This window comes from Ascaphus truei, chromosome 4, assembly GCF_040206685.1.
Source record: "Ascaphus truei isolate aAscTru1 chromosome 4, aAscTru1.hap1, whole genome shotgun sequence".
NCBI classification, from domain to species: Eukaryota; Metazoa; Chordata; class Amphibia; order Anura; family Ascaphidae; genus Ascaphus; species Ascaphus truei.
In genome coordinates, this window is record NC_134486.1 from 315,828,552 (window position 1) to 315,854,460 (window position 25,909).

A 25,909-nucleotide genomic window follows, 5' to 3' on the forward strand; every position below is an offset into this window, starting at 1 on the left:
AGTGTGCTCCAGTAGGAATGAAGGCAATCCCCACCTTGACAGTCTTTTATCCCCATACATTTGTCCAATAGATTGCGACTCCGCCAGATCTATATAAAAAGGGATGGTCTGTATTCTGCAGCCACTGCATGATGTTATTACAGCGATTGCAATCAGTTGGCAGGATAGCTTCCAGGCTCCTGGATGGTACAGGCCTGCTGATAGTGATGAAGCCTCACTAGAGTAGTGGAATGCACCCAGCCCATGAGGGGCTGAGCACATGTCTTCCTCCCAGCCTTCCTTTTCCCTCAAGGGGAAAGAGGGAACTGCCTGAACTCTACCCTGTGAGGGCTGGGTTCATCTCTATAATTTAGGACACCTTCTCGATAGTGCAAAAAGGGAGGGCACAGGCTCTGCATCCTTATTGGACAGACACAGACTCCCATGTCATCTCCACTTCTGTCACTTAAAGAGGCTGCAGGAGGGGGGGAACCCCCATAGGATAGCCTGTCACTGTCTGAATCTTACTAGAACTTACGTGACAGGGAAGGCAGAAAGGTAGCTAGCCCAGCCATGGCTACAGAGATAATATAACTGTGATGAGAATTCCCCGCTCTAATTGTGTTTACCCAGAACAATTCCAAATGTAAACTTTATGAGCTATATTTATTAAGCAGTTCCACTTTATGACACCTTCTGACACTGCTTAGTAAATATGGCTCATTCTAGTGAATTGGCTATAAGATGTCTTCAAGCACGAAAATGTCTTATGGAGTATAGCATCGCTCAGGAAATAATATAGGCCTGTGAATCTTTTCACACTATCTGCTATATGAGTAATATATAGGTTGACCAGACGTCCCATTCTGTCCACTGTCCCGGTATCCCGAAATGTCTCTAAATTTCCCTGTATTCTCGCAGCTTGTCTGTCCCGCATGCTGGGCGTGCATGCATGATTGGCGCATGCGCAGCTGACAAGCACCCACAACACATGAGTGGTCTGCGCTTGCAAGCTGCAATCAAGCATGTGCGTCTGGCAAACTCCGTTCGTGCATACGCGGTGGGCGCTCGCCTTTCGTGCATGCGCGGTCGGTGCTCACCTTTCACAATATGTGTCCTGGTTATTCCCATAAGGAATATGGTCACCCTAGTAATATAGTAACTATGTTTGAAATGAATAGTTTGGAAAAATTATAAGGTTGAGAGTCTTTTTTTTTAAACCATAAGCTCCAGTGTCCTAATTACGAAACTGAAAGTATTAATAAAAAATGCTGCCTTTTCCCCTCCTCAGGCTCTGTAATAAATTCCTCCCATAAGTATCTGCCAAGGACAACCAACTCCAGCTGAGCAGTGCGATATTGATCCACGCCTGGTTTTGTATTCACAGTTTGTGGCCTGCTAGAAACTTTGCTGTAATAGAGAAAAAACGTCCTGTATCATTACCACCATGTCGACCTGTATTCTGTTTACAGATATGCATAATTCTTGAACATTTAGGGTCATCATTGACAACAACACGGTTTGTATCAGAAGCACCAACTCATGCTAGCGTTCCCTGCACTCCATCTCCAGTGTTAGGCCTAGTCCACGGTGATGCTGCGCAGGTGCTCACGCTCACTCTGGCTGCACTGAAACATTGCTGCAATGTGTGTGGCCAGCGCGAGCGAGCGCCTGCGCATGCACGGCGCTTAGCTGCTTGCCGAAGGAAGCAAACTTAAATTTGCCGCTCGTTGGCGTGTCACGTGAGCGGTTCGCCCAATGAGGGCGAACCAGCTCTATGATGCCATGGCACGCGTACCACGCGCCCTGCACGCGTACCTAGCTGTCCACAAATCTCCCGGTTCGAGCAGAGCGTGTGACGTCACCGCGCACGAGTGCCAGCGCGCTCGCTCCCTGCTTGGCCGCAGCCTAAGAAGAACATCCCAGCATAGGAGAATTCAGTGATTTTGCTGATTTTCCATTTCCCATCATCTGTCTCTTTAGTTACAGTATGGAAAGCATTTAAAGGTGCAGTTCCACCTAACCCGAACTTGAACTGAAGGCAGTAACATGTTTTGTTGATCATTGACATCAAAAGAAATCAGACACATAGAAGTGTTTTAAAAGTATATTTGATGTTGCTTGCCAATGTTTGTAAGTGTAAAAGAATTGTAGCTTGAAGGTTAATGTGGTTTTACTGCCATAATCTCTGCTTTATTTCTTTCTCATCCTGTCCCTTATTATCCTAGTGGGTTTATTTTTCATTCAACAGGTGTGAACAAATGTGGTTACTTTAAAATTGAGTTTGAGAAACATAAATGACAATAAGCATCCACTTTAGAGTACCCACTGTAAGTAAAAACAAAGAAGAAGCAGAGGTCCCAAAATGGGGCCGTCGCGCCCATAATGGCCCGTGCCTCCAGGGGGTACTTAACGTGCCTTCCTTTCCTTCCCCCCACCACGAGGCTTGGTGGATTTGCGCGCGAATCAACAAGGGGAGGGGCTAATGGGGCGGGCTATTTAAACCCTGCGCTCGCAAAAGCTACTCACTGACTCTGTTTTCCCACCCACCCATCCCATTGAGAATGTAATGTTGTGTTGTGTATAACCATATTTTATGAATCTGTTAGCAGATCCATCGTTACAGCTTTGGCGGAACGCGGAACTGTCAGGCCAGTCATCGTAGGGACACCGTGAATTCCCGAAATGGGGCTCCACCCGATGCGGATGGGCCGCCAGGTAACGGTTCCCCTGAAAAGATTGTGCGGGCTGGAGGCGCCGACGCAGGCGGTCGGTCGCTGTACCCCTGGCACCAATCTTAGGCAGCTGGGCTCTATCCTATGCGGGTAGGCCCAGGCGGCTCTGATAAGGGGGACCTAGGGGCCGTGGAGAGTGTCTCTCGCGGTGGAGAGTGTCTCTCCCAGTAACGGTAGACGGGGGCCGTGGAGAGTGTCTCTCGCGGCGGAGAGTGTCTCTCCTGGTGGACGGTAGATTAGGGCGGGTGGAGGAGGGCTCCCCCCGCTGGAAGATACCGAGAATAGGGATGACAAAGGACTAAGATTATGGCTGACAGTTATTTGCAGGTATTGTTAAAACAATAAAGCTGTGACCATTTTTACTTCCACAAAACTGTGTCGTCTCAGTTTGTTAGGGGGGTGTAAGTAAACCACGCAGTAGGCACACTAGGCCGTTATGGAATTTATCATTTTAAAACTCATAAGAATTATTTTAAAAACATTTTTTTTAAAGGCACAGGCCGATAAAGTAACTTGCCCTTACGACTAAGCTATTTTATCCAGCACAGTAATTTGCGCACTCAATGCCCCACCCCTATACAAACCTTATTTAATGGATCATGCTTGCACTGTCCCACTCAAGCAGTGCTGGAAATGGGATTTATTGAATTTCGATTATGGCTAAATCCATTGATGTTATTAACCTCCGTTCCTGATCTACACCTGTCATAATTCCAAATGTTAAACATTCAAAATAAATCAATCTTACAAAAATCAATTATAATAAATAAAAATCTGTTATCACTTACGAGCACAAAACCAAAATGGCTTTAAGTTTACAAAGAGGTTTTGTAAAACTTTTCAATAGAACGTTTAAAAAAATTATATTACTGAAACTGAAATACATTATAAAATTTCCCACAAACTTTTACATTCGGTATCATCATATCGCACCTTTTCATCTTTACGGCATGCAGTTTCTTCAGCACGGCGCCTTCCCAGAAGAAGCCAAGACTTAACATAAACTTCTGGATTGAAGAGAGTAAGAGGCGGTCCAACCAGCTTCATAAAAAGTATGTTTCGTAGGTGTTCCACAGTAAGACTTTCAAGTTCTGGTGACATGGGACAAATTCATTCCACGGAAATTCCTCTCACACTCTGCAGTGGAAACTGATATTGAATTAACTGCTTCAATTATATTTTTAAGATCCTCACATATCTTAATTCCTTCACTATCGTTAAATTCCCTGTAAGCTCTCAGTGTACGTCTTTCATGCAATCCAAAATTCTCTGGCAATTCTTTTATTTCACTGTCCCTGTCTGTAAAATTCGTATTCTGTGATCAATCTTCAAAGCAAAGGTATCGGGATTGTCTGATTAGTGTTTCACACTTTTCTTTGCACACTGATGCCAGAGTAAATAGCTTGGATTTCATATTGTTAATCACACTTTTTAAAAATGGATTCCTGTTGATGGTGGGAACTTTACCAACTTAAGTTAAACGTTACCAAACTTAATTTTTCCACCCGCTTCTTTTGGTTTTTCGTATGATATTCTAAAACCATTAACGTTCTATTTATTTCTGAGCGAGCCTTATCCAAAGTACATTTTTGACTTTGTCATTCCGAACAAAGTTCCGAAAGCTCCAGTAAAACATCGTACAACAGACCTACATTTGAATGCAGCTGAGTCTAAAGTCTTCTTTAAACCTTGATGTTTGGTTCTTTCCATGGTTACTCTAGAAGTATCAAAACTTGCATTGCTGAAATGTTCCTATAGAGCATCATATGATGGCCAAATGGATTTGACGTCCCAAAAGATGAAGCAACCCATCTTACGCTAAACACGCGACCAAAAAATGTGTAAATGATTCAACCTTGCAACTTCATCACCAGAATCACTCCCGCTCAGTTCAGAGACAGTCCTGGATTTTCTGCACATGTTCCAGTGTCCCAACAATTAGTATAAAAGCTTTCAAATGTCCCGGTTTCGGCTGCAGAGAAAAAGGGGGCGGGCCAGCATCAGCAGGGGGCGTGGCCAGTAACAGCAAGAATGGAGCTGCTGTGTCTGTAAGCATGCCTGCTCCTCACAGCCCCTCCTCTTACATCAGGTTCCTCTAGGTCAGTCTTTGTGAATGAGTCCAAACATTGAGAGAGAGATGGGAGTCCCAAGCTCCCTAGCGGCGCCACTACAACCGAATCCAGCAAAGTATAAATGTTAATGTTTCACTGTTGCACTTCTCAGGGACGTCCCATGTGTGGATTTTAACCCTTTATTAACTCACAAATAAACGATACAGTGTTAGAATCTCCCCAATAGCCTCTGACCCAAAGAATGTCTTGCATGGGGTACACTGATGAATAAACAAACTCACTGTTTTGCTGAGAAAGGGCACCTGGACGTCAGCGTGCTCCAACCGGGATAAACATAGATTGCGGATAGGAGAAAAAACTCAGGCGGTGCATCTGCTCCCAAGAAGAAATACTGCAGACCGGTACTTCTTACTGGTCAAACAACTTTATTTGGCACATAGCAGCCGAAAAAACACACTCTTACGCGTTTCGCGGGTCACTCCGCGCTTTATCAAAGAGGATATAGAATAAAAAATGGAACACCTTAAAATAACCATACTTCCCCGTAGTGTAGCCAATAGGGGCCCTGCGTGCATTTAATTTATTCCACCTACTCAAAGTTGAAACTCCTCCCCTCCAAAGATGGGGGCTGAGGAGGTATGTGCGTCACAGCAGGGAAGAATAGACAGAAGTAACAGATAAAACAAACCAGCTATATGGGGGATGTTTGCTTACTTAATGGATATATATATATATATATATATATATATATATATATATATATATATATATATAAAAATGTATTCTATCATACACATATTTCACAATCATCCTTCCTATAGCTCATAAGCATACATACTAATGAATCTATTAAAAACAAAAAACTTTACGGCTAACATAAATCTAACAATAATAAATAAAAAATGAAAGAAGATCTACAAAAATTAATTAATTAATAAAAAATAATACATAATAGAGAACCATTAAAAATTATTATCATCACACCACCATGGCATACAGGATTAAGCAGTTAATAATGCAGATGGTAATACTAACCCATTCCCTGAAACACATCTCAATCCAAAGAATAATATATAGTTTTGTTATGACATGTATGATTTCAATTCCTTTATTAATCCTTTTAAGGATACCCAATCTTAATAGTGTCAAAATTCTCAATGTCAAATTCTTCATTCTTAAATTATTCCCAAAGGAATAAATATCAGTTAGATTAGCCATATGAATATATAACAATCATATTAACTCATTGGGGAAAGGAAGTGGAGAAATGGAAAAGGGAAAAGAAGAAGGAAGGAAAGAAGGAAGGAAGAAGGGAGGGGGGAAAAGGGGGGGGGAGGGAAGTGATAGGAAAAGGAAGATGAAAGAAAAAGAAAAAAAAAATACAGATTTTTAACAATGTTAATACTAAATTATTTTATAAGAAATGTTGGAGTTCCCAGTCTACGTTCATTCATATCAGCTTTTGAGAAGACACATTTTGGGCCTTCTTCACCCCTCTGTACCTTACCAAATATAATAATTAGGCTATGGAAATTAAAAACATAATTAAACGACATTAGGGAGTTCTGAGTCTAGACACAGATCTTGAACCAATTGTGAAAGAAGGCCCAAAATTTGTCTTCTCAAAAGCTGATACATTGGGAACACGTTTATCCCCAAGTTTGTTCTCCTCAGTAGCTTCTGTGACTAGTAGTACAAAATATACAACAGGTTTTTTTTTAAATGTGGTTCCTGCAAAATTTGTAATTACGCACATCCTATGAAAAAGATCAAAGAAATAAAAACAGGCAAAATGTTTACAGTTAAATCTTTTATTAATTGTAATACCCAATTTTTGGTATTGGGCTACGTGGGCAGAATAATAAGACCCTTGAAACAACGTATCATGGAACATGTTAGAGCAATAAAACATAAAGATTTAAATTTTCCAGTCTTGAGACACTTTACGCAATGCAGTAAAGGAGGATTGAATAATTTTACATTTATGGGAATTGAACAAATTAAACCATTAACAAGAGGAGGAGATAGGTTGAGGTTACTTAATCAGAGAGAAATGTTGTGGATCGTCTTGTTAGATACACTGAGTCCGTTCGGAATGAACGTAGACTGGGAACTCCAACATTTCTTATAAAATAATTTAGTATTAACATTGTTAAAAATCTGTATTACTTTTTTCTTTTTCTTTCATCTTCCTTTTCCTATCACTTCCCTCCCCCTTTTGCCCCGTTCCCCCCCCCTTCTCTTCCCCCAACACCCCTACCACCCCCTTCCATCCTCCCCTTCCCCCTCCCCCCCTCCCCCTCTTCCCCCCTTCCCCCTCCCCCCCTCCCTTCTTCCTTCCTTCCTTCTTCTTTTCCCTTTTCCATTTCTCCACTTCCTTTCCCCAATGAGTTAATATGATTGTTATATATTCATATGGCTAATCTAACTGATATTTATTCTTTTGGGAATAATTTAAGAATGAAGAATTTGACATTAAGAATTGAGAATTTTGACACTATTAAGATTGGGTATCCTTAAAAGGATTAATAAAGGAATTGAAATCATACATGTCATAACAAAACTATATATTATTCTTTGGATTGAGATGTGTATCAGGGAATGGGTTAGTATTACCATCTGCATTATTAACTGCTTAATCCTCTATGCCATCGTGGTGTGATGATAATCATTTTTAATGGTTAACTATTATGTATTATTTGTATTAATTAATTAATTTTTGTAGATCTTCTTTCATTTTTTATTTTTTATTGTTAGATTTATGTTAGCCGTAAAGTTTTTTGTTTTTAATAGATTCATTAGTATGTATGCTTATGAGCTATAGGAAGGATGATTGTGAAATATGTGTATGATAGAATACATATAAATATATATATATATATATATATATATATATATATATATATATATATATATATATATCCATTAAGTAAGCAATCATCCCCCATATAGCTGGTTTGTTTTATCTGTTACTTCTGTCCATTCTTCCCTGCTGTGACGCACATACCTCCTCAGCCCCCACCTTTGGAGGGGAGGAGTTTCAACTTTGAGTAGGTGGAATACATTAAATGCACGCAGGGCCCCTATTGACTATACTACGGGGAAGTTTGGTTATTTTAAGGTGTTCCGTTTTCTATTCTATATCCTCTTTGATAAAGCGCGGAGTGACGCGCGAAACGCGTAAGAGTGTGTTCTTTCGGCTATGTGCCAAATAAAGTTGTTTGACCAGTAAGAAGTCCCGGTCTGCAGTATTTATTCTTGGGAACAGATGCACCGCGTGAGTTTTTTCTCCTATCCGCAATCTTTGTGTATGAGTCTGTGCTGGTCAGTGGCTGTGTGTCTGTGCTGGTATTGTGAATTAGTTGTGTTAGTCAGTGTCTGTGTGTCTTGTGCAGATCAGTGCCAGAAGCAGTAAAGTTGGCTACATCTGTATAAAAATAGTTAATTATTCGGTCAATAGGTGGTGCCAAAACTATATTAAATTCAAATACAAATAAATGTATCTAAAAAGAAAAAAGGTATATATATGATTTGAATTCGACAATTTTCTTATTTAATCTACATTTTTTTTGATCTTCGAAAAAAGGGGGGTGCCATCCTCCCAGGTCCCCCCATTTCCAGCCCTGTCAAAAGCCCATGCTCAAACCCTACTCCCTGTTGTCCTGGTGGGTTCCCTTGTACTTCAGATTTTTATCGTTGACCCTGTGACCACTTTTTATTTATTTTTTATTTATTTATTTTTTACATCTTACTGGTGTTTAGGATCTGGAGTGTCCACAAAACTTTAAGTACTGCACTTGAGCCGCATGGACATTCTGGGAAGAAAATGTTCCATAAGTTCCAAAAAGTCCAGCAGAGCTAGTTTATTAGCTAGTTTTATTTAGAGGTTACTAAAGCCAGAAAAGAATTACAGCATGTATATATTAGGTGCCAGTAAAATTTATATACAGAGCAGTAAGTAATGAACCTTTTACCTGAATAAGAAAACTCCATGTTGTGGTGGGAACAAGAGATATTGTTATGTAGTTCAATACAAATGTTGTTTTAATATAAACACAGGCTTCTGTAGACTCTAAGGGCTCTATGCAGTAAGCGCCGAAAAAGTGCAATCGCCAAGGGTACCTTATCGGCATGATTCTGGCGATTTTCCCTCTCCGTATGCAATAAGTGCCGAATCCCTTCCGAATCAAGCCGAAAACATTTGCTCCCACTCTGCCTATGATTTGCTGATCACACACAGGTGTATCGGTGTGCATGGCGAGGTGGTGTTAGGTTCCCCAATGAAACTTCTTGCTGAATCTGCCGAAGCAAGCATGTGTTTGATTGAGCGGCCCATTTAAAGGCAGCGTGTATTTTTATTCATTCTCTGTGTTGTTGGGAGTGAGTGAGAGAGAGAGAGAGAGAGAGAGACACAGAGCTGGCCAATTTGCATATTTGATATTGACTGAGACAGTTGTGGTGTATTGTGAGAGGTTTGTCCTGTGTTGTTTTGTTTACATCTTTGTCTTGTTGTGAATTTGTAAGTGTTCAGTGCGATTGGCTTTAAATTTCTTTTCTGTTCTTTGTGGGTGCTAGAGGTATGGCCGCAAGGTGTGGGAAGAGTGATGCTGGTGTGAGTGGTACTGGTAGTCGTGCGAGTACGCGTCTGAGTGAAAGTAGGATTCATGGGAGTGCTGTTGCTGCGAGTGCGAATGGTGTTGCTGGGAGTGCGAGTGGTGTTGCTGTGAGTGAGACTGGTGTTGCTGGGAGTGCGAGTTCTGTTGCTGTGAGTGCGAGTGCTGCTGGTGGCTCTGTTGCTGGTGCTGCTGGGGTGTCTGGTGGTGGGGTGGTTGCTGGTGGCCCGCTTTTGGAGTCTCTTCCATTGGAAGAAGGAGAGTCCAGTCAGCAGCAGCCAAGATCTGGGCCTGCACGTATTCGGAAGAAACGTGTGGAGCGGCCACGTAATCCTCGGTTCAATGAGCAGGAAAACACAGTTCTTGTCACAGGGATTCTGGAGCACTATGACTGTCTGTATGGCCATTTACTAGGTAAGTCTATCTTTGAATGAATTCTTCAAAGACATGTTATCCTACGTCATGTGAGATGTATTGATATCAAAATATTATTCCATAATATCTATCAATAAAAGTAAATTGTTACACACATATTCCTTCATGCTTTAGAACGGCTATAACAATCGGTTTCAAAATGTTGCCAAAGTTCATACAATATTCATGCAAGCTTCCTTACATTTGTATGCTTACACGTAAATGCTCATGTGGTACACATATTACACCTAAACCAGCATGTTTGGTATCTCTTGGAACAGTAGCAGTTTAGGAAACTGATAGTTTTTATAATAATAATTAACATCATATATTTTGTATGTATTTCAAGGGCGGACAAGTTCAGCATCAAAAAAAGAAATGTGGAATCAAATAACATTGGCTGTGTCTGCGTGTGGGAATCATGTCAGGGACCGGATGAATTGTCGCAAGAGATTCGATGATATCAGGGCAAACTTAAAGAAAAAAATACAAGCACAACGGATGCATGCTTCTGGCACTGGAGGTGGCCCGCCAGCACAAGCTCTAATCTTAACACCATTGGAGGAGCAGATGCGGGAAAATTTTCTTCCTGTCGTCGTGGAGGGTTTGGCCGGGGACAGAGATATCGGAATTTATTCGGCTCCATTTCCACCAGGTGACAAATGTTACTGTACTAGGCGTGTCGTAGGTTACAGTTCGTATCTATATTTCCACTGCTAATTATACTTTCTTCCCAATATAAGCATACCTACATATATATTTGTATATATGTCTCTCTCTCTATATCTATCTATCTATCTATATATATTTATATGTAGTTGTGCTACAAAAAGTAACAATTAATATATATGGTGGCAAAAGGTGGCACTAAGTGCTCATTTGCATGTCATTTCCCAGAATACCTTGCTGCAGTGGAAGCGCTGTATGCTGGCCGATGATGGGGAAAGACAGGGTTGCAGACCTGTCAAACACATGCAAATGAGCATACAGTAATATTTACAGTTGCTATATATATATACATAATTTAGTGATAATCTATGTTACACCTATAAACAGGACATTACTGCCTCATAAAGTCTTGCATGGAAGATAGTGCATTCAAAGGCGAACATACATAATTTGCACTAACACATGTAGTTATGTTTAATTAAAGTTCGTTTATTGCTTCATCTAGTATACTGAGAGCATAAATAGGAACATGTAGCATATGTTATTTAATTGTGTTCATATGTAGCTCTCTTCAGATTCTTATTTCGCTCATGTACCAGTGTGTGAAACCAGCTGCAATTAATATGTAATCACAGCATAGAGAACACAAGGGGTGGGGTTGGGCACCGAGCCACATCACAGGGTCATGTTACGGTCAAGTTTTTTGGGACTCCTTACATCTGGTAGAAACAAATAAAAGGTCAGGGTGCTGTCACATCTTGGGGGAGGGACTACAGTTGTTAGAAGCTGACAAGGTGAACAGAAGTTCATCACATTCATTTGAAATGGTAATTCTATGAAGAATTTCACCCACCAGCCCACTATATATGAAAACGTACGTTAGTCAATCGTTCACTCATATCTTCTTTGAACCTTATATAAACGCCACATTATCACACCAGTAGCATCTGTGAGCGACACACTGCATGTGTTGATGAGTGTCAGGCACAGTGAGCGCTACACCTGCTTCTCTTAATTGTTCACACAGTTCACTAAAAACATTCATTCACATTTCCACAATTAGGTACTGAATTATAAGCAGACTCAACTTTGCGGTCATGGTAGTGATGTACATTATTATTTTTATAATACTACACAACATATGCAGTGTATGTACAACAGAACACTTAATTTAGCAACGCATTCCTGCATGAACATTGTATGTTTTATGGTGTATGGTTTGTAAAATAAATGTGCCAATTAGGTTCACATGTACCTTGATGTTAAGATGGATAATGTACAGTTTCCAGAAACATCTTGTCATTTCATTAAGTTATGCTGATATTTAGCCAGAAATACTCCAACTACACAAACTTTATGTTCATTATGTACACATGTAAATAACATTATTATGTTATTCTTCTATATAGTTGCTCCTGAAGCTCATGTGTCACCTCACACTAAACAAGTCTCATCACCTGGCTCATGCAGCTCATCATCAAGCATGGAAGATGAGTGTATGAGGTGCAGGACATCTAATGTTTTAAATTTCTAGATGTTAATTTGCCATGCTAAATAAATGCCTTTCACATGTAATTAACTTCACATCAATTATTGTCACAGAAAATGTAGTTTGTAATGACAACATGTATTGTGTGTGTGATGTAAACTATCAGCCAAGAGTTGTGAGGTTACAACAAACTTTCATTCATTCTTCTTTCACACTGAGTCGAAACATCATTGTTACTTCAACCTAAATTTTAATTAGACACAACAGAAAACTTTAGGAAACATGTTATGTGTTACACTGTGAGAACAACTCTCATTATATTGATAAACAACAGAAATTTCCATGGCAGTTCATAATGTCTTCATTTATTTGTAGAAGCAGATGTTGCCACTGAAGGACAAATTCACTCAAGTGACAATGAACATGTTCCCACTCGTCCATTAACCCAGCATTCAAGTCCTCCTGCTCGTGACACCTACTTAGCTATTGCAGCTTCTGAAGAAAGAATCTTGGTTAAAGAAAATCATCGCCATTCAGAAATGATGTCAGTGCTTGAACGTATGATATCACAGCAGGAAAGGATGATATCACAGCAGGAAAGGATGATATCACAGCAGGAAAGGACAATATCACAAAGGTCACAACTAGAAAGAGTCATCATCCAAGTTCCTAAAGAAATACAAAATGTAAACAGGACATTACAAGCAATAGTTGTGAATCTAAGCAAGGCTAATCAGCTGAGAATTACTACAAGAGAACAACAATTCCACTTTACCCCATCTGAGGATGGATCTTTACATGCTGCTACTTTTTCTCCTGAGTCATCAGTTCTTCATTACCCAGTTCTGGATGATACCGGTACAGTAGGTGCAAGTTCTGTGCAGGTCCCTGTCAACATCCAACCGCTTACTTCTGTTCAAAATCTGGAAGGGACACCTACAAATGAGACACGAAAAAGAAAGTTAGGCCAACAATTACTACTAACCAGCTTTTGGAACAAGATTAAAACACCAAAACAGGAAACGGCTCCACCATCAGTCGTGCAATGTTTACCAACTGGTTCACAACTGCCACATGCCACACCCAGTGCCCCTGAAGTGCCACAGCCCACACCCAGTGTCCCTGAAGTGTCACAGCCCACACTCAGTGCCCCTGAAGTGTCACAGCCCACACCCAGTGCCACAGAAGTGTCACAGCCCACACCCAGTGCCACAGAAGTGTCACAGCCCACACCCAGTGCCACAGAACTGCCACAGGCCAGTACAATTCGTACAGTAAAGGCCAAAGTCGTTGGCAAAAGGAAAAGGAAAACACAACAGCCAACAAGCAGGCCTGTGACTCGCTCTCAAAAGGATAAACAAAAATAAATAATCACATTCACTAAATGTGCTGTTGTCCTGGTGTTGTTTACTGCATAATATTTCATGCACACTCTATGTATGATCATGTACAGATGCTTGAAAAGATTCTAGTATGTCCTTGTACACATGAAGGTTTATACATGTTCACTGTCTGAATTAAGGCATATTTTATAACATCTCATTATGTATTAATCATCAGTTTATTAATGGTACAACATTACACAGTTGCCATGTTTATAGAAGCTGACATTCACTTAGCTGTTGTTCAACATTTTATGTATGTGGGTTTGTTTGGTAATGTAGATAGTCATTGCATGCTAATATTATTTACATCCAACTTTAAATAACTATCTATATAACAGCATATATCTTGAAGTTTTGTTTTCTGGTGTATTAACTCGGTAACACATTACTTACCTTCATCTTCTTTCATACTTCATAATGTTGGCATGTCATCATGTATGAGTTGTGGTAAGAATAACAGATCTGTTAGTGTGTATTAATATATCTGTAGTCTCTATGGATATATGTACACACACACACACACACACACACACACACACACACACACACACACACACACACACACACACACACACACACACACACACACACACACACACACACACAAACACACACACAGTGTGTGTGAGTGTGTGAGTAATATATATATATATATATATAGATATATATATATAACACAACAAAAGAAAAAATTGGCGCCAACCTGAACCACTATATATATAACCTCTAAAAGATATATGTAAAACCTATACTATGCATAGTGGAACAAATACAAAATATATAACTAATACAATAGAACAATAAAAAACATACAAAAGAAAAACGGAAAATGTCCAGAAAAATAAATATATAAAAAGTACAAATCCTAAAAAATACTCCAATTGCTATCCAAAAGAGTCTCTGCAGCCCGAATGAAGGGAACACCACTTCCTTGAAGATATCTATAAAAACACAGAAAAAACAGGCGCACTCATAGCGTAAAATAGTATAACAATAAAGTTTATGGAATGAAGGATTTAAAAATACACACTCACAAACATAGCTGAATATAAAGCATTTTGAGTAAAAACTCAGCCCGTCAGACGCAGGAACCCAGTATGGAGGACTTCGCTGTGATGTCCGTGGTATGTCCTACTGCAGTAGCCCCTCTGTGTCCTTGCAGGGACCGAATTGCACGAGGGACGCTGCCTTCACCTTGCTCCGGCGTCACACAGTAAGTTCTCTGATCCAAATCTCGCGAGAATTCGGTGACGTCAGTGAGTATCAACCGAAGAGGATTCACAGTGGAACACGGGCTGGGCGGCTGAGTAAATGCTATCAGCACAGCAAAAGTATGCTGTAGTACATGAGTGACAGTAATGAAGATAAAAACTGGACAATAACCACCACTGCACTCTCTACGCGTTTCGTCTCGAGCGAGACTTCATCAGGAGTTAATGGTATAGGTATTGGACGTAGTAATATAGTACGTTAGACCAATCAGAGCATAGAAGTCAGCTAATTACTAATAGGATACATGTGATCAATATAAGGGTGAAATTAACCCCTATGTACAGTGTTCGACAATCCTATACATTTACTCGCCCGGGGCGTGTGGATTTAACCCCCGGGTGAGTAAATATTGGCCCAAGCAGCACACGTGTTTTTTTTAAATTTCCCCCGTTCGCGCTCAAATTTCCCCCGTTCGCGCTCAAATTTCCCCCGTTCGCGCCAATTTTTTTTAAAAATAAATAAATAAGTAATCTCCCTCCCTGATTGGAGGAAGAGGGCCGGCTGGCAACTCTGGGTCAGCCCCTCCCCCTGCACCCGATGCCAGCTTGCTGCCCGGGGTGGGATGTAAGCTGGGAGGGGGGGTCCCCGGATGTAGGCTGGGGGGGGTCCCCGGATGTAGGCTGGGAGGGGGGGTCCCCGGATGTAGGCTGGGAGGGGGGGTCCCCGGATGTAGGCTGGGGGGGGGTCCCCGTGGCTGCTGCTGCCCAGGGCTGGAAGACCAGGTAGGCGCTTCCCCTCCGTCCCACGCTCCTTTGGCACCCACGCGGGCAGGGTAATAGGAGCGGGGAAGAAGGGAAGCAGTCTGGGCATGAGGTAGAGGGAGGGGGGTGCGTGTGAGGGGGGTGCGCGCGCACGCGCTGGAGGAGGGGGGGGTTTGGCAATGTTCCCGGCCACATTTCCCCGGCCACATTTCCCATCGGGGAGGTTGGTGTGGCCCGTGCGGCTGTTCCCAGCATGGCTGCCTGACCCCCCTCCTGGCTGCAGCCTGAGCGCACGCGCGGCTTGCCACGTTTCCCATTGGGGAGGTTGGTGGCCGTGCGCCTGTCCGGCTGTCCCCCCGCTGGTCCCCGATCCTCCCGCTTGCCCCCCCATTCTCGCGCTGACCCCCCCATCCTCACGCTGGCCCCCCAATCCTCGTGCTGGCCCCCCCATCCCCGCGCTGATCCCCGATCCTCCCGCTGGCCCCCCCATCCTCCCGCTGGCTTCCTGATCCTCCCGCTAGCCCCCCGATCCTCCCCCTGGCCCCCCATCCCTGCACTGACCTCCGATCCTCCCGCTGGCCCCCCCCGATCCTCCCGCATCTCCTGCCCGATCCCCTGGCATGTGGAGCAGCATGTGGAGGACAAGCAGGCCCTGGAGGAACAGGTAGGCCCCCTCCCTTCCAATGAATGTCTGTGGGTGTGTGAGTGTGTGGGTGAGTGTCTGTGAGTATGGGTGTCTGTGAGTGTGTCTGAGTGTGGGTGGGTGTGAGTGTGTGTACTTGTGTGTGTATTTGTGTGTCTGTGAGTGTGTCTGAGTGTGGGTGGGTGTGAGTGTGTGTATTTGTGTGTCTGTGAGTGTGGGTGTCTGCGAGTGTGGGTGGGTGTGTCTGTGAGTGTGTTTGTGTGTGTGTGTGTGTCTTTGTGTGTCTTTGTGTGTTTGTGTCTGTGAGTGAGTGTGTGTCTGTGTGTGTCTATGAGTGTCTGTGTGTGTGTCTGTGTGTGTGTGTGTGTGTGTATCTGTGTGTATCTGTGTGTGTGAGTGTCTGTGAGTGTGTATGTGTCTGTGAGTGTGTATGTGTCTGTGAGTGTATGTGTCTGTGAGTGTTTGTGTCTGTGAGTGTTTGTGTTTGTGTGAGTGAGTGTTTGTGTGAGTGAGTGTTTGTGTGAGTTTGTGTGTCTGTGTGTGTCTGTTAGTGTGTCTGTGTGTGTTTGAGTCTGTGAGTGTGTCTGTGAGTGTTTGTGTGTCTGTGAGTGTTTGTGTGTGTCTGAGTGTGTCTGAGTGTGTCGGAGTCTGTGAGTGTATGTGTCTGTGAGTGTATGTGTCTGTGAGTGTATGTGTCTGTGAGTGTATGTGTCTGTAAGTGTATGTGTCTGTAAGTGTATGTGTCTGTGAGTGTATGTGTCTGTGTCGTGAGTGTTTGAGTGTGTCTGAGTGTTTGTGTGTGTCTGTGAGTGTTTGTGTGTGTCACCCTCTCCCTGTGTCACCCTCTCCCTGTGTCACCCTCTCCCGGTGTCACCCTCTCCCGGTGTCACCCTCTCCCGGTGTCACCCTCTCCCGGTGTCACCCTTTCCCAGTCGCCCTCTCCCTGGGTCACCCTCTCCCTGTCGCCCTCACCCTTTCCCTGTCACCCTCTACCTGTCGCCCTCACCCTCTCGCCCTTTCCCTGTCACCCTCTCTCTGCCGCCCTATCTGTCTTTGTCTCTCTATCTCTCTGTGTCTCTCTCGTTCTGTGTCTCTCTTTCTCTGTGTGTCTCTTTTTCTCTGTGTCTCTCTTTCTCTGTGTGTCTCTCTTTCTTTGTGTGTCTCTCTTTCTCTGTGTGTCTCTCTTTCTCTGTGTGTCTCTCTTTCCCTGTGTGTCTCTCTTTCTCTGTGTGTCTCTCTTTCTCTGTGTGTCTCTCTTTCTCTGTGGGTCTCTCTTTCTCTGTGGGTCTCTCTTTCTCTGTGGGTCTCTCTTTCTCTGTGTGTCTCTCATCTCTCTTCTCTCTCCTCTCTCTCTCCTCTCTTTCTCTTCTCTCTCTCTCTCTCTCTCTCTTCTCTCTCTTCTCTCTCTTCTCTCTCTCTCTCTCTCTGTGTGTCTCTCTCCGTGTGTGTGTCTCTTTGTGTGTGTCTCTCTCTGTGTGTCTCTCTGTGTGTGTGTGTGTGTGTGTGTGTGTGTGTGTCTCTCTACCCCTCCCTCTCTCCCCCTCCGTCTCTCTCTGTCTCTCTCTGTCTCTCTCTGTGTCTCTCTCTGTCTCTCTCTGTCTCTCTCTGTCTCTCTCTCTGTGTCTTTCTCTGTGTCTCTCTCTGTCTCTCTCTCTGTGTCTCTCTCTGTGTCTCTCTCTGTGTCTCTCTCTCTCACACTCTGGATCTCTTATTTACCCTATATATCTTAACTGCCCTATACTACGCCGCAATAACCTATACTGCTTTCTTCCAGATATGACTCAAGCTTCACACGGAAGACATCGAAATCCCCCCTAACCCAGAAGACAGGTAGGGAACACCCCCCCCTCCAATGTAAAACATTGCGGGAATGAGGTACCTGGACATTGAGGGACTGCGGATCAGCAGACACACACACACACACACACACACACACACACACACACACACACGTAACAAGGACTAATTGTAGTATAATGTAATACAATAAATTCATTTATGTCAAAAACGAATGTTGTTCTGGCTAGGAATTTATTAAATGTATTTTATTTATATATTTTATTTTAAAGCGGGGTTGGGGGCGGGGTTAGGGGCGGGGTTCGGGGCGGGACTAGGTGGCGAGTAGATTTTTTGGTTGGGCGAGTAGATTTTTGGGTGATTTGTCGAACACTGCCTATGTATACCAAAATATATATAAAATAAGCTAATAAAAATAAACAAAATGACCAGGCATATCAATGCATGCAATTACATACACTTTAACAAATGAAATAAAAAGTGAAATGCATATAAGTAATAAAAAAGATTATATAATATAATTGAATATCATAGGCACATAACTTCCATATTATAGTATTATATGAAAAACAGATGCTAGTGAAGTGTAGCAAATAACCTAAATATATAGGAAAAGGTGAATTTCCACTAGATGTATAAGGAGACAATGTTGGTACTAAAGAGATTCAGAGGGATCAAGGTTCAAAAAATGCAAAAAATAATAAAGAAAATGAACAAAGGGAAAAAAGGGGGGGGGAAAGGAGGGGGGGGCGGCGGCGAAAAAGGGGGGGGAGGGGAGGGGAGGGAGGAAAGGAGGGCAGTTGAGGGGGGGGGAGTGAAAAGGGAGGGGAGGGAAGGGAAGGGGGGGGTGGGGGTAAAAGGTGAAAGGAATGGAGGGGAGTGTAGGAGGCAACGAAAGGGGGGGATGTGTAGGTGTGGAGGAGGCAAGGAGTGAAAGGAGGGGGGAGGTATGGTGAGAGAGGGGAGGGCCATGGAGGGGAGAGGGACAAGGAAAGAGGAAGGGAAAGGGTGGGTAAAAAATATAAAATAAAATAAAATAAAAATATGATAGAAGATGAAAAATAATAAAATAATATATATAAAAGATAAATATTAATATTACTCATAATGAATAATGGACGAAGAAGGATACTGGACCAATGGTGGTCGCGCAAGCAAAGCAAATGGTACCCATATATATTGAAATTCATACGTGAATGATCATGTATAGGCCATTATAAAAAGAGAACAGTCAGATGTAAATACAAGTGTCTATACAAGTGTATATTGAGTCAGTGTCCATATTATTTTTCATCTTCTATCATATTTTTATTTTATTTTATATTTTTTACCCACCCTTTCCCTTCCTCTTTCCTTGTCCCTCTCCCCTCCACGGCCCTCCCCTCTCTCACCATATCTCCCCCCTCCTTTCACTCCTTGCCTCCTCCACACCTACACATCCCCCCCTTTCGTTGCCTCCTACACTCCCCTCCATTCCTTTCACATTTTACCCCTACCCCCCTTCCCTTCCCTCCCCTCCCTTTTCCCTCCCCCCCTCCCCTGCCCTCCTTTCTTCCCCTCCCCTTCCCCTTCCCCGCCCCTTCCCCCCCCCCTATGATATTCTATTATATTATATAATCTTTTTTATTACTTATATGCATTTCACTTTTTATTTCATTTGTTAAAGTGTATGTAATTGCATGCATTGATATGCCTGGTCATTTTGTTTATTTTTATTAGCTTATTTTATATATATTTTGGTATACATAGGGGTTAATTTCACCCTTATATTGATCACATGTACCCTATTAGTAATTAGCTGTCTTCTATGCTCTGATTGGTCTAACGTACTATATTACTACGTCCAATACCTATACCATTACTCCTGATGAAGTCTCGCTCGAGACGAAACGCGTAGAGAGTGCAGTGGTGGTTATTGTCCAGTTTTTATCTTCATTACTGTCACTCATGTACTACAGCATACTTTTGCTGTGCTGATAGCATTTACTCAGCCGCCCAGCCGTCCAGCCCGTGTTCCACTGTGAATCCTCTCCGGTTGATACTCACTGACGTCACCGAATTCTCGCGAGATTTGGATCAGAGAACTTACTGTGTGACGCTGGAGCAAGGTGAAGGCAGCGTCCCTCGTGCAATTCGATCCCTGCAAGGACACAGAGGGGCTACTGCAGTAGGACATACCACGGACATCACAGCGAAGTCCTCCATACCGGGTTCCTGCGTCTGACGGGCTGAGTTTTTACTCAAAATGCTTTATATTCAGCTATGTTTGTGAGTGTGTATTTTTAAATCCTTCATTCCATAAACTTTATTGTTATACTATTTTACGCTATGAGTGCGCCTGTTTTTTCTGTGTTTTTATAGATATATATATATATCTATCTATATATATATATATATGTGACTCTGCCAATGTTGTCAGCAAACAGGCCTTGTGTTAATGAGATATACATGTTAGGACAATTGTTTAAATTATGGGATCAGTATGATTCAGCCCATAATTCACGCACCTGTAGTAAACTTTGATTATGATTACAACAAGGCCTACTTACAAACATCAATGGCTTCAGTTTAGCACTCTATAAAATATATATATTATCTGAATTAACAGTACAGGCCTTCATGGCTCAAAAGAGGCCTTGTTTGCTGTTAACTACTACTTATACACAGCTGACTCAAATAGGCCCTCAAACATACTCACCCAGTAATGTTAAAAACTGTAATGAACTGTGAAGATAATTACAACAAGGGCTGTTTGCATAGAAGGCCTTCAATGTACATACATATATATATATACATACATATATACATACATATATATATATATATACACACACATAAACACACAATATATATTTAATTATATATATATATATATATATATATATATAATTATATATTTTTTTAAATATATATCTATCTATGTATATATCAAGAGAGACTAACAGAGACAGTGAAAGAGAGAGAGAGACAACCAGAGAGAGAAAGAGAGAGCCCAACAGAGAGGGAAACATAGAGCAACAGAGAGAGAGAAAAACAGACAAACAGATGTGTGTGTGTGGGTCATTATAGGTAAATGTAAGCAGAAATCTGTTCATTCTACCACTGTAGAAGATTTCACACACATTGTTATTGTAATTAAAATCCAAAACTTGTTTTGCACATGTTGATTGACTAAGCCGAAAGAAAAGTTTCGTTTACTGTGAAAAGAGTATGTTAGACAAAGAATTTCTTGCAATAATTGTAACACATTTATAGTGGGAGAACACATAGGCGTATAACAGTGATGTTATATTGTAACCTTGAAAGAAACCACGAAGATAACATGTAACTATTCACACATTCAGCAGACATCCGTATGCGCTCAACTTAGACACTGTACAGTTTAACAGAGAAAAAATGGCAGAAGCTTCCACATTGCACAGCCATCCACGTAAATCATACAAATTTATGATTTCAGAAGCAATAGAATCAACGGATGAGAAGAGGGCAACTGTGGGCCAGATCTATGACTTGATCCAAAAGAAATATCCATACTACAAAGAACCAGCCAGACAATCAAATTTTAAAACTTCTGTACGATTCACTTTATCAGCAAATGAATGTTTTGAGCTTGTCCATGATCGGCTAGATCAACGGTATGGATGTTGGCATGTTGCGCCATCATTTAAAATTACCATGGAACATGGAACATATCTTCTGTTAAATAGCATATTTCTGCCTAATACCAGTTACAATGAAGCCGCACCGACTGTCGCGTCTGCTGCTATACCGGCACCCTCCATTCATCAAGCCCACATGCAAAATGCACATAACTACGATGATATGTATCCAAACTTATATGGGCAATACTTATGTGAATGGGAAAACAACCAAGAACTGTACGTACCTCCGGACGTCTTGTTTGAAGAAGTCACTGCAGATCCATTTGACCGCCTCATGGAGATGTGTGTGATTCAGGATTCAACGGTTGCCTCAACCATGGATGATACTGTTGTGCCTTCCTGGAGCGAGCAGTTGCAGCCAAACCAGTTTTGACTTCTACAAGAATGGTAAATATAAAATTCGTTATGCCTTTACTCACATTATATATGTGTACATTTTTAATATACACCCTTTGTTAGCCAAATACGTGGATACAGCGTAACATTGCAGACAGGCTTACATGTAGCGTGCACTAAAACTTTATTTCCTATAACAATATACTACATGACGAAGCATTACTACACATTGTTGACGGACTCAAAGAACCTAGATTATTATCACGTTTAAAGTCTGATTTCAACATGTTACACTAACTGTAACACACACACACACCTCATTGTTTAGCATGCAACATAGAAAAACAAAGTGTCGCCCACATATGACGTGGGACCGTTGTCATGTCCCAAGGCGTCCTTAAAAAGGGTTACGGATGCAAGCCCCGCCCCCAACCGACGTGCGCGTGTTAAACCGTATTCGCTGTGGCTGTAGCTTATTGTGACGGTCAGTGCAGTGTGTCATGCGTGCGCGTCGGTGGGGCGGTGCGTGCACAGCGCTGGAGGCCAATGTTAATTTAGTGGGAGGAGTGTTTGCGTGCATTTCACGGTGCCTTAACATGACGTCACACGTATTTTGTTCGCTCATTGGCTGATCATCTGTTGTTTCCGTGGACACACATCCGTTTAACAAGTTTAGATATGTACGTGTGTAGAAGTGAATTTGTTTCGCTTCCATATCATAACTTCCAGCCAAGATATGCTTACTGCTAGCAGCACCATGGAGGGACATGTATTGAACGCACAGTGTACACATCGTTTTGCGCATGCGCTAAGACTTAGTCCACACAATCGTGAAGTGCGCGCGCAACACACGTTGTGCGCGCACATTATTATCTATACAGGCACCGGAAATATCATATCCGTAGTAATGCCAGCAACGCAATTATAACAATGACTGTTCAGTATCTGTGGTTTTAACCTTGCACTTTCAACATATACGTTACTTATGCGTGAATATCCACAATCATATAGAGATGTGTTACGCATTGTCATGCTGAGACATATATAAATGTGCCATCTTTGACCATCATGTGTTTGCTGTATTTCACAGATGTCGCGGATGAATACATGGGAACAATGTATGATTTCAGATGAGCCAATCGTTATATTACATGATTGTGACGACGAGCGAACAACTATTATAATATATATGTAACAATGCTTTCAATGCTTGGTGCGCAGATTAACAATAAATACATAATGTTATCCTGTTATGCCAATATTTAGTATGCACTTAATTAACATAATGATGTTGCTAAGCAGTGAATTTCTCATTTTTATGGTTTTTTGGTTATTTTCTACTAACATTATATGTCTTTCTCTGTGATATATGCAACCAACATTCTCACTCAGCAAACAAATTTTAATACTATATTGTATAATCTGACGTGTGACTTGTCAAAGAATGTAAATGCTACATAACAACTCGTAGACATTCTATCTGAACGTACACAATAAAAATAGGGAGGTTATAGAAAGTGTTTAGTGGTGTGAAAATGTATTTTTAACCTAAGTTGTAGTGCTAACCTAACATGCATGAGCTACTGAATGTTAGTTAAAGATCCTGAACAGATTAACATTTGTGTGTAAATTTGATTCTCACGACTAACTATAGATTAGTGTTTTTAGTTAACGTTCAACACATACATAGCGAAGTGAGTCCGATGATACAATCAACATTAATATGTTTGTTAATATTATTTGACGTATAAAATCATGCATCACACAAAAACTGCTCCAAATACAAAAAATGTTGCAGAAATGTGTGCGTATGCAAATGTCCACTTCATTAATGTTCATATGTTGACATTAGTTATAAAGGATCATGATCATTATGAATAACTAAAGTGAATGAAATTAAAATTATATTAACAACATTGTCATTGTCTCGAATGAATTAGGAAAAGTTGAGAATACAAATAACTATAATTTGGAATGGTGTTAACATTTTGACACATGTTACATGCACGTCAAATCAACACACATCTTTGACTTATACATACACATGTGACAATGTAGTCATCAACATGAAAATGCAGTGATACAAAAACTAATCACATACATTGCAATGTAAATGATGTTGAAAACATTGGTGTGTTTTCATGCAAACATGCATTGAGTGTTAAGATCAATCATGTGCATCAGTGGATCTCACATAATCAATAGTTGAGCAGAGTTTATCACTTTCTGTCCCCCCACCCCTATATTACATGAATGGAATTTGTAACGTTTGATACATTACATGTTATGTAATGTCCCTAATGATTTTCACATACACTGCACATTAACCACCAAGTGTAGCTAAACGCACGTACATTATACAGAAACGACATGTTTAAATAGTCACATATTTTTCTATACATTCTGTTTATACATCCTGTAACTATACCTGTATCGAGGTTGGCACATCTTATGACAGATGTGAATTGAAATACATACCATGAGCAGTCATTGAAGTGATATACCTTGAAAAAGAATACATGAATGAATATAAATCATTGTCATGACATGTTTATTAAGGTAAGCAACACACAAAATTGACCATTTTGTGTTAGATATGAAACACCATGTAGAATTCGTTAAATATGATATTAAATACACACTGGTGTACACATCATTGTGACTCACATGTCACACTGCACAAATAACATTGTACGTAACCATACTGCACTAACTAATGACTATGGACATAGTAGGTTTATTGTGTATGCATAACCAACAAAGCATGTATATAAAGTATACATTTTGTACACATTTTTTCTTCATGTACACACAACTACTTTTATTGATAAGAAGTATAATACAACCTGTGGATGAATGACATACCGGTGCCACATGCATTTGTCCACACAGCCGAGAAGAGAAATGTGTGCCAACCATATTCATCTGTTTCCTAAGTGAATGGTATTTGGACAAATGTATTTATCATAACAAAGAACGAATACATCTATGTAGTACTATGAACATATAAGTATTTGCTTACATGAAAAAAATGTGTTTATGACATTCAGATGTGTCTCAACTCCACTGGCTGTTTGCTCGGTGTTAGCTGGTAAATTGACGGGATGCTCCTCCTCCAAACCCTGACGTATGTCTGCTTGAACATTATTTCGGAGTGCCACATTGTGCAAAATGCAACATGCAATTATAATATCAGACACTTTAGCAGGCTTATATTGAAGTGCCCCACCAGTTCTATCGAGACACCTAAATCTTGTTTTGAGAATCCCAAATGTCCTCTCTATGATGGATCGGGTAGATATATGGGCAACATTGTATCTCTCCTCTGCTTCACTTTGAGAGTTTGGCACCGGGGTCAACTGCCACGGCCTAATTCCATATCCTGAGTCACCTATAATCCAATGTGCACACATATGAAACAATTAGTGTTAACATTATAACATACAACATTTACTAGAAAAACAATAGTTCATTTTTACACATCATCATATGTACTCACCCACCAGCCAACCAGGTCCAAAATAGCCTTCTTCGAAAGCATGGAAGACTGATGAGTTTCTCAGGATAGAGGAATCGTGACTGGAACCAGGGAATTTGGCTACCACATGCATAATCTTCATCGTGGCATCGCATACCACCTGTACATTCAGGGAATGGTAGTGCTTACGATTGCGGTAAGCATGCTCACTCTGACAAGGCGGAATCAAAGCAACAAGGGTGCAATCGATTGCACCCATCACACATGGTATCCCGGTATAAAAGCCATTCCTGACTTCCAGCCACTCTGTGTGCTCTGTAGGAAAATTAATATAATTCCTAGCGCGTCTATTGAGTGCACATAGAAACTGGGTAAAGGCCCGCGAGAATGTAGATTGCGAGACCCCGCCCACTATGCCCACAGTTGTCTGGAATGACGCAGAAGCAAGATAATGTAATGAGCACAGCATTTTAACAAGCCCAGGGACTGCACGACCTCTGGCTGTCACAAAATCTAAATCTCCCTGTATCTCTTCATAAAGAGCTAAGATTGCTGCCGAACTCAAACGATAGCGACTTACAATCTCCTCCTCACTCATCCCATCTAACAAGGTTCTCTCCCTGTACAAATGAGGATGAGGCACAACTTCTCTCCTCTCTCTTCT

The 25,909-nt window shown here is 41.4% G+C and overlaps 1 protein-coding gene across 1 annotated transcript in view; it reads right to left on the reverse strand.

Annotated features, from left to right (window-relative positions):
* Positions 1-1,360: 1,360 nt before the first annotated feature.
* The window catches only part of LOC142492396 (uncharacterized), a 46,871-nt gene continuing 22,322 nt past the window's right edge, over positions 1,361-25,909 (reverse strand). The window contains exons 4-5 of the mRNA XM_075595040.1: positions 3,626-3,805; positions 1,361-1,389 (exon numbers count right to left, since the gene is read on the reverse strand). Coding sequence (XP_075451155.1) covers positions 1,361-1,389; positions 3,626-3,805 — 209 coding nt within the window. The remainder of the gene's footprint in view (positions 1,390-3,625; positions 3,806-25,909) is intronic.